At 35.7% G+C, this 16,127-nt stretch overlaps 1 protein-coding gene across 2 annotated transcripts in view; it reads right to left on the bottom strand.

Moving 5' to 3' along the window:
* The window catches only part of RABGAP1L (RAB GTPase activating protein 1 like), a 657,663-nt gene that overhangs the window by 527,293 nt on the left and 114,243 nt on the right, over window positions 1-16,127 (bottom strand). For both annotated transcript variants that reach the window (XM_013989628.2, XM_021102607.1), the window contains exons 8-9: window positions 6,185-6,251; window positions 458-560 (exon numbers count right to left, since the gene is read on the bottom strand). In XM_013989628.2, coding sequence (XP_013845082.2) covers window positions 458-560; window positions 6,185-6,251 — 170 coding nt within the window. The remainder of the gene's footprint in view (window positions 1-457; window positions 561-6,184; window positions 6,252-16,127) is intronic.

The raw sequence follows: 16,127 nt of genomic DNA, 5'->3' as shown, positions 1-16,127 counted from the left end.
TGAAAAGGTAAACAACTTGGAAAAAAATATTTGCCACAAATGAAATCCTAAATATACATTACTAAGTTCCCAAAGGTCAAAAGACTGGAGTGAATAATTAGCAAATGAAAAAATATAAGTAATCCATAATATAAAGAAAAAAGTTAAGCTACTTATAAAATATAAACAAAAATTCTTGCTTTCATCATTTCTTTTGTATTCTTACATCATTTCTTTACCTGTAATGACATATGAAACACAAAGCCCAAATACTTTCTACAAGGTGTGATAAAATTAATTCACATATCTTTGAGGAGGCTTCTTCTCAATGGAGATTTTCTCCATAGAGGCATAAAATATGAAAAAATAGGAAGACTCCATTTAAAATGAGCAGCAGGTTTTTTTTAAGCAGGGCAAAACAAGTGTCCATAATGGAAATTTTAAAGCAAATAATAAGTAATCTTTTAAGAAAATTCACCTTTTGGGGTTTCTTCATTAAGTGCCAGAAATATTGGTGCATTGGGATTCCACATGCCAGTGATAACATAAGCTCTCCCATCATAGCTCTTTCCCATGGATTCCTATAAAAGTTCAAACAAGAATCACTAAGAATATATACAACCAAAAAAAAAAAAATCATCATTTTAAATTATAAGCAGATCTTACTTTAAGGAATTCAACTTATAAAATTTGGTTTTATAATCAAACAGGATTTTGATTTTCTTTGTAAATTTTTTCACTCTATAGAAGCATTTCTTTAAATATTAAATTCTCCCTATAGCTTTCTGCAAAGTTTCTATTTAGAGACATGTACTCATGGATAAAAGGAGGTATATACCCTTATAGGCTGATTCAAAAGATATAATATTGGTATGAAGTGATATTTAACTTTATCTTAGGCTGGTTGTCAAAATCTCACATACCTACACATACAAAGATATATGCGGTTTCTATTAAAAACTATAGAAGAGATCTCACTGAAGAAAGTTCAACTGAATCAACAGCTAATCATAGGAAAATAAGAATTTTTCATTAAAAGAAAGAGTAATTTTTAATATACTCTAATTAATATATTAATTTACTTTGTCACAATTAATACCTTTAAAGTTAATACTTTTCTACTGTGTATATGCCAGATACATGTACATTTTCTTACAATCACAAATTATTATCAGGAAACTAACACTAGTTTATAATCAACACTAGTTTATATCTCCCTCTATCCTTCCCTTCTCTCCTTCCTCTTCATTTCCTCCCCACTTTAAGACTTTTATCAAGTTACCTCTTGACTCTCACTAAAGGAGGCAGTAACTCCTATACTGAAAGCAAGGCCACATACAGTTGTGTATATGTATGTGGAGGAGGGGTGAGGAAGAGTTTAGAGGCTGTCCCCTGGGAGAACAGCGCACAGCATACAAATATGCGCATATGCAAAAGAGTATTATCTACAGTACGTCCCATTTTCTGTACCAATTTCCTCATATTATGAAGAGAGAGTGCCAATGGGTCAGACTGAAAAAGAAAAGCTTTTTTCAGTATTATCCCCACAGATGGGTCTTTGAACCCCTATGAAATTATTTCAGTCATTTGAATGTACTACGTACATTTTTCTAGTGTACTGTGATATTTTGCTAATCAGATTGCATAACTTAAGGGCAAGGACCCTGAACTCCAGAGGTAAAATACACTCAAAGCCATGCAAAAGAAACCCATTTAGCACTTCCAACACACTTAAATATTCATATTAATTCTCTTCCTTGCTCTCACACTTTCCCCTTCCCTCCCTCCCATGTGCCCATCCTCCCTACTCTCTAACTAGATCCTCACTCAGAACAAGAATGAACACCTGACTGCCCCCGCCCCCAACAAAATCCAATTCTGGTCAAGAACTTGTGCTGTGCTTGAGTCCAAAGAGAAGAGATTAAAAAAAAAAAAGATGGCGGGGGGAGTTCCTATTGGGGTTCAGTGAGTTAAGAACCCGACTAGTACTCATGAGGATGTGGGGTGATCCCTGGCCTTGCTCATTGGGTTAAGGATCAGGCATTGCTGTGAGCGGTGGTGTAGGTCACAGACTTGGATTGGATCTGGAATTGCTGTGGCTGTGGGGTAGGCCTAGTCTGGGAACCTCCTATGCCACGAATGTGGCTCTAAAAAAAGACCAAAAAAAAACTCAAAAACAAAAAAAAACAACAAAAAAAAACCCTCTATTGTCCTTAAGGTGCTCTAAGTGAATCTTTGTTTTTTATAACCAGAATAGCCTAACCAAATAACGTATATTTTTATTTCTCTAGTCCTCACAACACATGACCACAATATCTTATACATCAAAGGCCCACAAAGATTTCTCCTCATCAACATATTTTTGTTATTGAACTGGACATTTCTACTACATAGCCTGGCTTGCTCGCATCCCCTTATGAGATACTTTCATAATCTTTACTTCAGATTTCTTTCCTGATTCCTCCGGCTGCCCGCTCTCCCCCGCCCCCACCGCCCTCATCTCCCTCAACAAGGCTGACAAGATCAGGGTCAGCAGGTAAAGGACATCTGGACAACAAAGGCCTCTCTCTGCCCAAACTCAGCCAGGCTGGAAACACCAGATGCCCTCTCCTTAAGAAAATGAACTAGGGGAGTTTCCACTGTAGCACAGTGAGTTAAGGATCCAGCATTGTCTCTGCAGCAGCTTGGGTTGTTGCTGAGGTGCGGGTTAAATCCCCAGCCCAGCACAGTGGGTTCAGGATTCAGCATTGCTGCAGCTGTGATATAGGTCACAGCTGTGGCTTGGATTCGATCTCTGGCCCTGGAACTGCCATACACCATGCATGTGGCCAGAAAAAAGAAAGAAAAGAGAAGAGAAGAGAAAAGAAAACTAGGAGACATAAAGAGAATATGGCACTTTGCAATGAGAGCACAGGCTGAAGAATCACACACTAAGCCATGAACAAACTATTGTTAAGTTATGAGTAAGCTGAAGCTATGAGGTCCAGTAGGCAGACAGCAGGGTAAAGGTGGTATTAAAGGAGGAGACAACACACAAAAAAGTAAGAATTGTAAGTTCATGCTAATCCATCCACTCCTTAAGCCTACTACAAGTCGGGCTCTGTACCTATGCCTGCGGGTATGCAGCAAGGAAAACAAAACAAAATGGTCCTGACTTTATGGAGCTGACAGGCTGATGTTTTCCAAACAACAGTTTGTGACCCATTTGTAGATCATAAAATCAATTTAGTGGATTATAATCAGACTTTTTAATCAGATAGAAGGAAAAAATAATAGAGTTCATCACACATATAAGGGTTAAGAACTGCTCCATAAAAATTTTACTTCAGCCTTTTTATACATACACACGTACTAGATTACGATGCAAGTTTTATTTCCTTTAAGTCCAGCTCCTAGCCTAATGTTAATAAATGGTTAATTGTAAAGATCCACAAACTTCCTGAGGCACCTCTAGGACATCAATTTTAAGCCATGTTCCAATTCCATGAAACCTGGTTCTGCTGAGTTTTCAGTTATTTTTGGTACCTTTCTGTTAGGTTTTGCCTAGCAATCAACAGCTGTGAATAAAAAATTCTCACTTCCAGAGCTCCCTCGTGGGGCAGTGGATTAAGGATACAGCATTGTTTGCTGCAGTGGCTCAGGCTGCTGCTGTGGTGCAGGTTCGATCCCTGGCCCAGTAACTTCCACATGCTTCAGTTGCAGCCAAAAAAAAAAAAGACTCACAAGTATGTACTAAAAAAAAGAATCCTCATTTCCTTATTCCTACAGTACAAGTATTTTTCACCAAAACTATTCTTGCGACTGGAAGAAAACTGAGAATCCAGTATGTATACCAAGAACAACAACAACAACAAATAATTTTATTTATGTGTGGTTTTTTTTGTTTTTTGGTTGTTTTTTTTTTTTTTTTTTTTTTTTTTTGTCTTTTTGCTATTTCTTTGGGCCGCTCCCGCGGCATATGGAGGTTCCCAGGCTAGGGTTGAATCGGAGCTGGAGCCACCAGCCTACACCAGAGCCACAGCAACGCAGGATCCGAGCCACGTCTGTGACCTACACCACAGCTCACGGCAACGCCAGATCGTTAACCCACTGAGCAAGGCCAGGGATCGAACCCACAACCTCATGGTTCCTAGTCGGATTCGTTAACCACTGCGCCACGACGGGAACTCCTATGTGTGATTTTGTTTATATACTCTATATAATACATATGTAAGTAATCTATTTGACTAAAAATTTTTTCATTTATAAATATAACTTTCCTTTTCATGTAGATTGTATATTAAAACTTGTAAATTTATAGAAAAGTCTCAGTTCACTTTGGTTATTAGAAAGTATTCAGCATTCAGGGAAGAAGGTCAGCATTGCTTAAAAATTATTCAAGTCAAATTAAAGAAGTCTCACAAATCCTGAAATTAAATTAAATATAACTGTACACTTTTTTAAAGTTTGTCAGAATAAAGTGTAAGGTGAAATTTGCTTTCAAAGTGTTCACATATTTGGATATGTCATAGAAGGAGCAGAAGGGTTAATATCTTGCTCCAAAGGGCAGAATTAAGACTAATTGGGCAAAGCTGAAAGGAATATGATTTCAAGTGATCAAAAAGACATAATTTGTAATAGCCAGCACTGTCCTGTAGTCTTCATTACAAGTTCCTTTTTATTAGATGTAGTCTAACTGAAGCCCTTGATTAAGATACCATGAGGATTAATAGTATCATGTAATAAATATCACAACTACTAATAAATTGTACATACAAACATTTCCCCTTGACCAGCTCTTTGTTTCCAGGAGCTTCAGTGCTGAAGGGTCCTTTGATTTCAGTATGGACTCTTAAAGGTGGAGGGCTGCACTAAGTCTAAGAGGGATCAGAAGTTCATGCCAGGTCAGCAATTCTATAACCTGTCTTAGGTTTTATGGAAAAATCTCTGCTAGTGAATCATCTTAATCCTTTAAACTCTGAAAGGCCATTACTAATTAGGACCCAGGAGCTTTTAAATGTTTAAGGTTCCTTAAACTACCTCCTCATGGAATTTTCAGGGCTCCAAAATGAAATGTCTCACCTTAAGTAAAAACCACTTGCATTACTGATATGCTGTAAAAAGGGATGGAAGAAAGATGAACCAATAGCTAAATTGTTTTCATATCCAGTGTAGCTGGCTGTCCTTACCTTACCTACCCATGCAGAACTTCCTGTCATATTTCTGTGGCTCACTGTACCAACTCTGAGGGCACTTAACCCACTGTTGTCATTACATACCTAACAGATCTGTTTCTATCACAAGACCATGAACCCACAGATGAGAATTATGTTTTACCATATCTATAATGCCAGCACTTCACACAATGCTTGGCACATAATTAGGTTCTCTAAAAAGATGGATAAACCATTCTACGACCACTTGAGGATCAATGTGATGTTACCATGAAATAATTCAAAGAAGAAGTTGATATGATTGGTGATATTTCACTGACATTTGCAGAATACAGCTGCGAGGAAGAAAACATGTAGTGCTACTTATAGAAATCGCACTTAAGTAAGCAAAGAACTTTATACTTATTATAAGGTAACTATTTCTTATAACATTTCTAAATCACAAAGTAAATGTTTTCAATGACTGCAATATTAGCAGGTATTACTGTTTAAAAGTTAAAACTGCTTGCCATTTTTACATCAAAACCAACTCTTAAATATGTATTAACATTCAAGGGCATTCCTTAAATAAATACCACTTCTACAGTAAATACACTTTGCTAATAAAAGGTAATCAAGAAGGAAAAATTCAGAAAGGGAAATGCTTTAAAGAAAACAAAAGCGTCCATCACGGTACCCAAATTAATATTGTATTAAAATAAATGAAAGGCACTATATTCACTCTGGATGTGCCTGTTATAATCATGTACTTGTTATTTGTAGTTCAAAGAAAAGACATTCTTCCTAAAAATCAAACAAATTAATAGATGGACATTTTAATAACACTATCCTTTTATTTGCTTTCGACTTGCATATGATTGTTTTGATAGAAATATTCCTAAATCTCTCCCTGATAAGTAATTTAAAGTTTGGGATTCCATATTACTACTATCTTACAGCTGAAAGTTAGAAAGAATTTTGACAAAGTAACGAAATTTCAAAACAGAAAATATTTTAAAAATATAAAATAACTATTATCTATACTTGGTTAAGGTGCTTAAGATTTTCATTACCATATCCAGTAAATGCATGTCACTGTTCTTCACGTTTCGACCTGGGCTTAATAACATTCCAAAACATCTGAAAATATTGGGGGGAAGAAAAGGAGAAATAAGGTATCAAGAATATAGAGAAGCCCAGTGAGCAAAAAAGTTTTTTCATAGTAACTATACAATGTGAGTTCTGTACTTACAAATATCTTTAATTTTTCAGAGAAACATCACAAATAAGAATTCATTAAGATGCATAATAAAACTACATAGAAATAGGTCATCTAAATTCCCAGATCTTTATTTTGTATGTAAAAGATTATCAATGATCAGAAATCGTAATAAAATAGTCACAAATTGTTAACTGAAACAAAATACAGTAGTGAGATATGAATTAGTATCTAGGTAAAATAAGATTTGATTTGCCTTAGAATTATTCTAAACATATAGGTCAAGAGCTAACCCAAATTAAGTTTTTTTAAAAAGAAAATTAAAAAAAAATTAGAATAAGACACTACTCTTTCTTTGCACAAAGCCAGATTAATAGAAACAATTAGCCTCGCCCTCAACAGTCATGTTCATGAGTAGCCTGTTCATATTATATTCTCAGTTTGAGCAAAAAGTTCTATAAACTCATTATTAAAAGTGCTATTATATTAATGAAGATATTATCCAGCATACTATATTCTATTAACTACTTTATTTTGTGCTCCCTGATGCTAGGGAAGTTTTAGGAATCCCATCGACACTACCACTTTACCTGTAAAGGATTTTCATAAGCTCTAAAATTCAGCTAAATCTAATTTTTTATATTTGTTAAGATATTACTGTTAGTTATTCTTTATAGACACAATACATAAAGTTCAGCAAAGTTAATTTATTCAAATTCATATAGCTATTAAATAAATAGTTCTTGAAGGCAATTTGGTCAGTCTGCAGTGTGCCTCTGCCAACGATGCACACCCATACTAACCAGAATAGAGTGTTTTTATTGTGGTTTTCCAAAATTTAAAAATAAGCTATGGATCATTTTATACAGGGAGTAAAGAATGTAAACAAATTAGATATAAGGTTTTTAAAATTTCAAAATAGTGACAGCTGAACAAATACTTAATCTGATTCTTGTTTTCCAAAGGTTTATTTGTCATGGCTTTTTCTTCCATAAACAAGACAAGTGACTGGTCCTATCCAAATACAAGCTTATTACTTCAGTGGTAAAACAATATATACTTCTTGTGAACACTTGAGGATACCTTGCATAAGGCATCCAAAAACAACCAAGTATATAACAAAGATAAAGTCAACAAGCTCTGAGGATAACTTTCCAAACATATTATTGTACCAGTGAACAAAATATAATCTACTGAAATAGAAATAATTATAATCTGATATTCATAATTTTAATATGATTCCTATATACTGCTAAGAACTCTCTATGAATTCCTATAATAAAGTTTATACAAATTAAGTGTTATCATATAGCACTTTACTATACTACTACTAATTTTGCCTTAAATTCTTTATAAGAATAAAAGAGTTAATTCCTTCTCAGATACAAAATTTACTTCCCCAAACTTAAAAGTCAGGTCAAGGAGGACAGAAGACTTGTCTCACATTCTCTACATACTTTGCTTCAGTTTGCATCTCTCATGGTTTTTGTTTGTTTGTTTGTTTGTTTAATTTTTTTCTAAAGATTAAAGGAATTATTTATTTATTTATTTTTGAGAAAAGGAGACTATGGGGAGACTTAAGACTAGTCTTCAAATATTTGAAGGTATATTATTTGGCAGGTTAAAAATTCTTATTATAGAGGTGGAAGGATTTCCTAGAAGGCTTTTAAATCCCATTTTATTTAGTCCTCCTAAATGGGCGGCCTTTTTTTGTCTGCGAGCATTAACTGCTGTTTGAGTACTGCCCAATCTAAAGATAGAGGTGGACTAAACACCCTGTGTTCAAGCCAGTTCTCTGATTCTTCCATTCAGAAACCTGGGCTTTTCAGGAGAAAGTCTTCCCACTACCCCCAAGTCTTAAATTCCCCCTTTTGCAAAATGAGAGCCTGACATGCTCTGAGTCTGTGATCTCCCAGGACAAAACTTTGCAATGGTTCAGCAGACAAGGAAAGTGAAGGAGGCTCAGTGGCCTCATCTCACAAGAGAAGAGGGAACAGATGCTATCTTATTCTTGATGTGAACAGAGAAATATAGACCCAATATCTGTTTAAATCAAAGGTAACTACTAGTTGAAAAAAAGAGTAAAATTCATTTACCAAAGAGAAAAGACCAAAGAAAACTTGAATAAATGACTAAAGATTGTAAAAGCATAAAAGAGGAAATGTCGAAGAAAGACATGAAATAAGACAGAAGTTGGCTGTGGCAAAGGCTGCAGTTGTGGCTCAGATTTGATCCTTGGCCCAGGAATTTCCATATGCCAGGGGTACAGAGGAAAAGGGAGAAAAAAAAGAAGACAATTAAAAACTGATATTCCATAATCACAGTCAATGTGATGGGATGATAGACTCCTCTTTAGAAGATATACTCTTAGATTAGATCCAAAGTCAAAATTCTACTACATGCTGTTTGCAAAAGAGCCACTGAAAACCAAATGGCCCAGAAGTACAAAAAAATAAAGAGTTGGAAGTTCCCCGGTGGCCTAGCAGTTGAGGATTCGGTGTTGTCACTGCTTTGGCTCAGGTTCAATCCCTGGCCCAGGAACTTCCAAATGCCAGGGGTGTGGCCTAAATAAATAAATAAAGTTTAATAAGGAACTTGGTTCATGATATGCATGCTGGAGTCTTTAGGGGTGAAGTGTACTGATGGCTGCAACTGACTATGGAACGCATCAAAAAAATAAGATGGACTATTGTTTGGATAGAGGGATGGAAGGAAAGATAGGTAAAAAAAGTAGATATAGAGAAATATTAAATGTGGAAGCTAGGAAGAGGATATATGCATGTTTACTGAATAATTCCGTACGCCAGGATTTTTTTTCATAAGAACCTAGGAAAAAAATTTAATGACTAGCCAAAAATGAACTAAACAAGAACCAAAAAACACCAGTTTTCTATATTATAGGGTTTTTAAGTTACAAAACTATTATATACTCATTGTAAAAAAAATTAATGAATACCAATGTGTATAAGTAAAAAATAATTTCTCCTCTCTCTCTCTAATCTCAGCCCTCTGTGCAAGAAATACTAAGAGTTTAGGATGCACCCTACCTTTCTTTTGCTCTTTTTGAAAGTTTGAAGTTTTATTTTGTTTGTTAAGCGTTTACAGGTAAGTGGTAAAATGGGGACAATTTTCTTCAAATAATCTTCCTATCCTAAACTCCTCTGCGAAAGGAGCCTTAGAAATTTAGGCTTTCCTTAAAGGACAACACGCACCATCTTATTTTGATGAACTTTGATACACTACTCTTTTCCTGGGTTGTAAATAAAAAATCCTTCTACTAAGCAACAGTGCGACCTTAGAGAAAGCACCTAACCCCCTAGGTCTCTGCTTCCTCCTCAAGAAGATAGGAGAGGTACAATACATGAACTCTAAGGGTTCTTCCAGTACTTAAGTCGCATAATTTTTTTCTATCAAGCTGTATTAGTCATTTCCAAAATTATGCTTCATTAAAGCACATCAGGTTTCCTATGGAGACAAGCAAGGTCTATTAGGAATTACATGTCAGTTATTTAGATAACTAATTAGATAGATATTATTAGTACCACAAACACCTAATTCGAATATTAAGTGTTTCATTGGAGAGTTCAAAGAATCCAACCTCTCCTTATTAACTCTATAAATAATGTAGAAAACAAACTGCTATTACACTAGCTTCTCATGGAGCTCAGTCTAGCAGGGGAGAAAAACAAGTAAACAGGCTGTTATGGTAGTTCTATGATAGCTTTAAGTACAGAATGTTAACGAAGCAGAGTAGATGCATTGAATGTTATTTATAATATAGCAAATAGCTAACTTGACCCAAAACTTGAAACCAAGCCTCCTGAGAATGAGATGATGATGACGATATTAATAATAATTATATTAGTTATGGCAGCTAATTACTGAATGTTTTGTCAGACATTACTATATTGTTACATTTACATTTCAAAACAGTCTCCAAAAAACACCATAATAAAACTAGTTTCCAAAAAAGTAGAAGTTGAGTTCCCATTGTGGCTCAGCGGTTAACGAATCTGACTGGCCTCCACGAGGATGCAGGTTCAATCACTGGCCTCACTCAGTGGGTTAAGGATCCAGCATTGCTGTGAGCTGTGGTGTAGGTCACAGACTCGGCTCGGATCCTATGTTGCTGTGGCTGTGGAGTAGGTTGGTGGCTACAGCTCCGATTGGACCCCTAGCCTGGGAACCTCCATATGCCACAGGTGCAGGCCTAAAAGAGAGAAAGACTTAAAAAAAAAAAAAAAAAAAAAAAGTAGAAGTGATTTGTGCAAACCACATAGCTATTATAGGACATGATCATGACTCCAAAACTACACAGTCTTTTATGCATTATACTCTGCCACCTTCCTAGCCTAATAGTAGAAAGTATTATAAATTCTCTGTGTGATCCTGGGCAAGCCATACACTTCAAAGTCTCACTTTCCACATTTCTGAAACATAAATATTACCAACATACAGGTTCCCTATGTTAACGGAAAGTTGAAATAGAAAAAGTCACAGTGAAAATACACTGTTAAACTACAGAGCAGTTACCAATTATAAGTCATTATTACGATTCCACTATTACTAAGTTTGGCTTTCCATTCTGCCCAGTGAGTCTTTAAGCAGCTTTTAATAAGTCAGCATCCATACAAATACCAAAAACTTAACATATCTTGAATTATTTAGGCTTAATTAATGGGAAATAAGTGAAAAAAATAAAGATATGTTAATGTCCTATAATAAGAAACAAATCTTCTTTTACTTTTTCTTTTAGTCCGTGTAGTCATTAGAATTTTACATATCCCCATGAAGACTATGGATAAAAATTAAGAAAGGAGGAAAGGAAAAGGAAATGAGACAGGGAAGTGACCAATATCAATTAAAGAACACAGTCTCTTAGACTAAGGTTCTATTATTAAAAATGAAAAGCGACAGTATGACAGAAGGAGTAAACAGACGACAAAAAAGAAAACCTATAATTGAAATGTTTTATTTCTTTGGAAAGAGTTATTAAGCATAGTTTAAATAGTGTTTGCTTTCTTCTTGTATAAATTACAATGCAGAATAAACATTTTTTCTGTGCCATGGCAAACTGTCATACGCCTTTCTAAGTTTGAATCAGCTTCCAGTATTTTATCCTTTGTACTTCTATATCTCTAAGAGTTCCTTTAACATGAAGTTTTTGCTGTCCTCACTTCCTCTGGGACATTCATTCTTTTCATCACAACCACTTGCCTTATTTATGCTAATATGTTCATACTCCTTAAGCTCCTGTGGCTGCATATCCAGAGTCTACTGAATAATAGCAGTGTCAACATTCCCATGGTCAACTATTTCTTCCATAACTCCATACAAGTCCTATTCAAATCCTGCAAAGTTATCTGTATGGTGCAGTGACAGCTTTGCCATCCTGCATGCATATGACTCATTGTTGCTTCCTCTCATGATGTGTGAATGTTCTCAATTGTATGTTTTCATGTCATATTTCTTCCAAACTCAGCTAAAGAAACTGCATGATCTCCAGCTCTCTTAGAATTATCATTTCCTTTCAATGTGGCAACTAACTTCAAAAGTATGACTTGATGCTAACAAAACTAACCGGAATTTTATTTTTTATTGCAGTCTTCAATCCAACATAGAAGTAAATACTCCATTTCAAATGATAAGCAGCTTTCTAGCCCTAGTGAAATCTAAACTGAAAGATGCTGAAGTGTCTCTATCACTTTTTTATATTCACGTTTTTAATATTTTATAGTTTTCAGTATGGTTCATACTATAGCTTCAGGCAGAGCTAGGTCTCCTCCTATCTTCATTTTGCTGTCACTATTTTTAAGTCTTCTAAGATCACACGCAATTCCACTTTCAGCATTATCACTTCTCATTTCTTTGCTGCAGTTTTATCTTTGTCGGCTAACTCTTTCAATTATCCATTTTTGTAAACTATTACATAGTTTATCACTGAGAGACCAAGGAGGCAACACAACACACTTGCTATCTGTAAACAAACAGATGCACCATGACCAATCATAAAAAGACTTTGAAAGAAGGTCACCAACTGCGTATTTATGTAGTGACTGGACTGAAGAACTAACAGCAAAGTCTACACTTCCTGCAATTACTCACAATTAATATACTACGGTTAACTAAAAATTCAAATCATGTGGTGGGAACTGGTGTTACTTAACCAAATCATGGTAACAGAAATCCATGCATTTCATAACTGCAAAGCAAAGACCGCATGCTTACACACATAGGTTCTAAACATAGCCAAGGTTTTACCTTCTACAGGGATAGTTTATTCTGATTCTGTGGGCTACTCTGATTTCTGGTTACCAGTCAAAAAGCAGTAACAGTCTTAGAAAAAAAACATGATTGTGGTAGCAATAAACACCACCATTTAAATAGCGAGCATTTATTTTCATCAGTGACTATTTCAAACACTTAACAAGTAGTATCTAATTTTATCCTTCCAACGTTTTTTTTTCCCAGTGTGCATATATATATATATATATATATGTACATATATATATTATTTTTCTCACATTTTCCTCCATCACGTTCCATCACAAGTGACTAGATTTAGTTTCCTGTGCTATACAGCAGAATCCCATTGCTTATCCACTCCAAATGCAATAGTTGGCATCTATTAACCCCAAATTCCCAGTCCATCCCACTTGCTCCTGCCCCCCCACCCCGCCCCTTGGCAACCACAAGTGGGTTCTCCAAGTCCATGAGTTTCTTTTCTGTGGAAAGGTTATTTGTGTCGTATATTAGATTCCAGATATGTGATATCATATGGTAGTTGTTTTTCTCTTTCTGACTTACTTCACTTAGTATGAGAGTCTCTAGTTCCATCCCTGTTGCTGTAAATGGCATTATATTGTTCTTTTTATGGCCTAGTAGTATTCCATTGTGTACCACATCTTCCTAATCCATTGATCTGTCGATGGACATTTACATTGTTTCCATGTCTTGGCTATTGTGAATAGTGCTGCAGTGAATATACGGGTGCATGTGTCTTTTTTCAATGAAAGCTTTGTCCATATATATGCCCAGAGTGGGATTGCTAGGTCATATGGTAGTTCTATATTTATTTTTCTGAGGAACCTTCATACTGTTTTCCATAGTGGTTGTACCAATTTACATTCCCACCAACAGTGCAGGAGGGTCCCTTTTCTCCAGCATTTGTTATTTGTGGACTTATTAATGATAACCATTCTGACTGGTGGGAGGTGGTACCTCATTGTGGTTTTGATTTGCATTTTTCTAAAATTAGTGATGTTGAGCATTTTTTTCATGTGCCTGTTGGCCATCTGTATATCTTCTTTGGAAAAATGTCTATTCAGGTCTTTTGCCCATTTTTCAGTTTGGTTGTTGGGTTTTTTGCTGTTGAGTTGTATAAGCTGTTTGTGTATTTTAGAGATCAAGCCCTTGTCAGTTGCATCATGTGAAACTATTTTCTCCCATTCTGTAAGCTATCTTTTTGTTTTCTTTTTGGTTTCCTTTGCTGTGCAAAAGCTTGTCAGTTTGATTAGGTCCCATTGGTTTATTTTTGCTCTTATTTCTATTGCCTTGGGAGATTGACCTAAAGAAACATTTGTACGGTTGATGTCAGACAACACTTTGCCTATGTTCTCTTCTAGGCATTTGATGGTGTCTTGTCTTACATTTAAGCATTTAAGCTATTTTGAGTTTATTTTTGTGCATGGTGTGAAAGTGTGTTCTAGTTTCATTGATTTACATGTGGCTGTCCTGTTTTCCCAGTACCATTTGCTGAAAAGACTATCTTTTTTCCCATTTTATATTCTTGCCTCCTTTGTTGAAGATTAACTGACTGCAGGTGTCTGTGTTTATTTCTGGATTCTCTATTCTGTTCCATTGGTCTGTATATATGTTTTGCTACCAGTATCACACTGTCTTAATGACTGTGGCTCTGTAATATTGTCTGATGTCTGGGAGAGTTATGCCTCCTGCTTGGTTTTTGTTCCTCAGGATTGCTTTGGCAATTCTGGGTCTTTCGTGGTTCCATATAAAGTTTTGGATTGTTTGTTCTAGTTCTGTGAAAAACGTCATGGGTAATTTGATAGGGATTGCACTGAATCTGTAGATTGCTTTGGGTAGTATGGCCATTTTAACGATATTAATTCTTCCAATCCAGGAGCATGGAATATCTTTCCATTTCTTTGAATCCTCTTTAATTTCCTTGATTAATGTTTTGTAATTCTCAGCATACAAGTCTTTCACCTCCTTGGTCAGGTTTATTCCCAGGTATTTATTATTTTTGGATTTTAAAAGTTATTGTATTTTTATATTCCTTTTCTAATGTTTCATTGTTAGTATACAGAAATGCAACCGATTTCTGAATGTTGATCTTATATCCTGCTACTTTTCTGAATTCGTTGATCAGTTCGAGTAGTTTTTGTGTGGAGTCCTTAGGGTTTTCTACATATAGTATGATGCCATCTGCATACAGTGACAATTTTACCTCTTCTAATTTGGATACCTTTAATTTCTTTTGTTTGTCAGAATGCTGTGGCTATGACTGCCAATACTATGTTGAATAAAAGTGGTGAGAGTGGGCATACTAGTCTTGTTCCAGGTTTTAGTGGGAAGGCTTTCAGCTTTTCCCCATTGAGTATAATATTTGCTATGGGTTTGTCATAAATGGCTTTTGTTATGTTAAGGTATGTTCTCTCTATACCCACTTTGGTAAGAGTTTTTATCATGAATGGATGTTGGACTTTGTCAAATGCTTTCTTTTCTCTCTCTTTTTTTTTTTTTTTTGGCTTTTTAGGGCCACACCCGTAGCATATGGAGATTCCCAGGCTAGGGGTCAAATCGGAGCTACAGCTGCTGGCCTACGCCACAGCAACACTAGATCAGAGCCACGTCTGTGACCTATACCAAAGCTCACAGCAACGCTGGATCCTTAACCCACTGAGCAAGGCCAGGGATCGAACCCACAACCTCATGGTTCCTAGTGGGATTCCTTTCTGCTGCACCATGACGGGAACTCCTCAAATGCTTTTTCTGCATCTATTGAGATGATCATGAGGTTTTTGACCTTTCTTTTGTTAATGTGGTGTATGACGTTGATTGATTTGCTTATGATGAACTATTCTTGTGAACCTGGGAGGAATCCTGCTTGGTCATGGTGTAGGATCCTTCCAACATTCTTTTTTTTTTTTTATTATTTTCCCACTGTACAGCAAGGGGGTCAGGTCATCCTTAGATGTATACATTGCAGTTACAGTTCCCCCCCCCCCTTCCAACATTCTTAAGTAAGCTTTACTCACAGTTTACAAACTGGAAACTGAAGCACAGAGAAGTTAAATAATTTGGCCAAGGCCACTGCACAGCCAGGATTCAAACCCAGACGAGGGGACTCCATAGCTGTTGACCTTAAAAACGTCACTCTACTAGCTTCAGTGCCTTAAGTAATAGGAAGAATAAGTCTCGCCATTAGGATTTATATTCATCAGCAAAAGAGATGTAAAAACTGGTTATTCCTTTCTTTTCATTCACCAGGTGGGAATTTTTTTTTCCCAAAGATTTCTAGAGCACTAAGGCTAATACTATGAAAAAAATAATTCAAAACAGATGCTTAGCACTGTCTTAGATCTGCTACCAATGCAGAAAATTTAACCTACAAGAAAGCTATAAAAAAAAAGATAGTAATTTTAGGTACATTTAAAAAAAATTATCAGCCAATAAGCTTCAAGAATATACAACCTTCATACCATTGTTGGGCAATAACATTCCCATTAACTCCCACATTAATAATGGATCAAAATTTTAAATGTTAAACTATAAGT

Source organism: Sus scrofa, chromosome 9 (genome assembly GCF_000003025.6).
Source record: "Sus scrofa isolate TJ Tabasco breed Duroc chromosome 9, Sscrofa11.1, whole genome shotgun sequence".
NCBI lineage: Eukaryota > Metazoa > Chordata > Mammalia > Artiodactyla > Suidae > Sus > Sus scrofa.
Note: the sequence above shows the minus strand (reverse complement) of the source record. Positions and strands in the feature narration are given on the sequence as shown.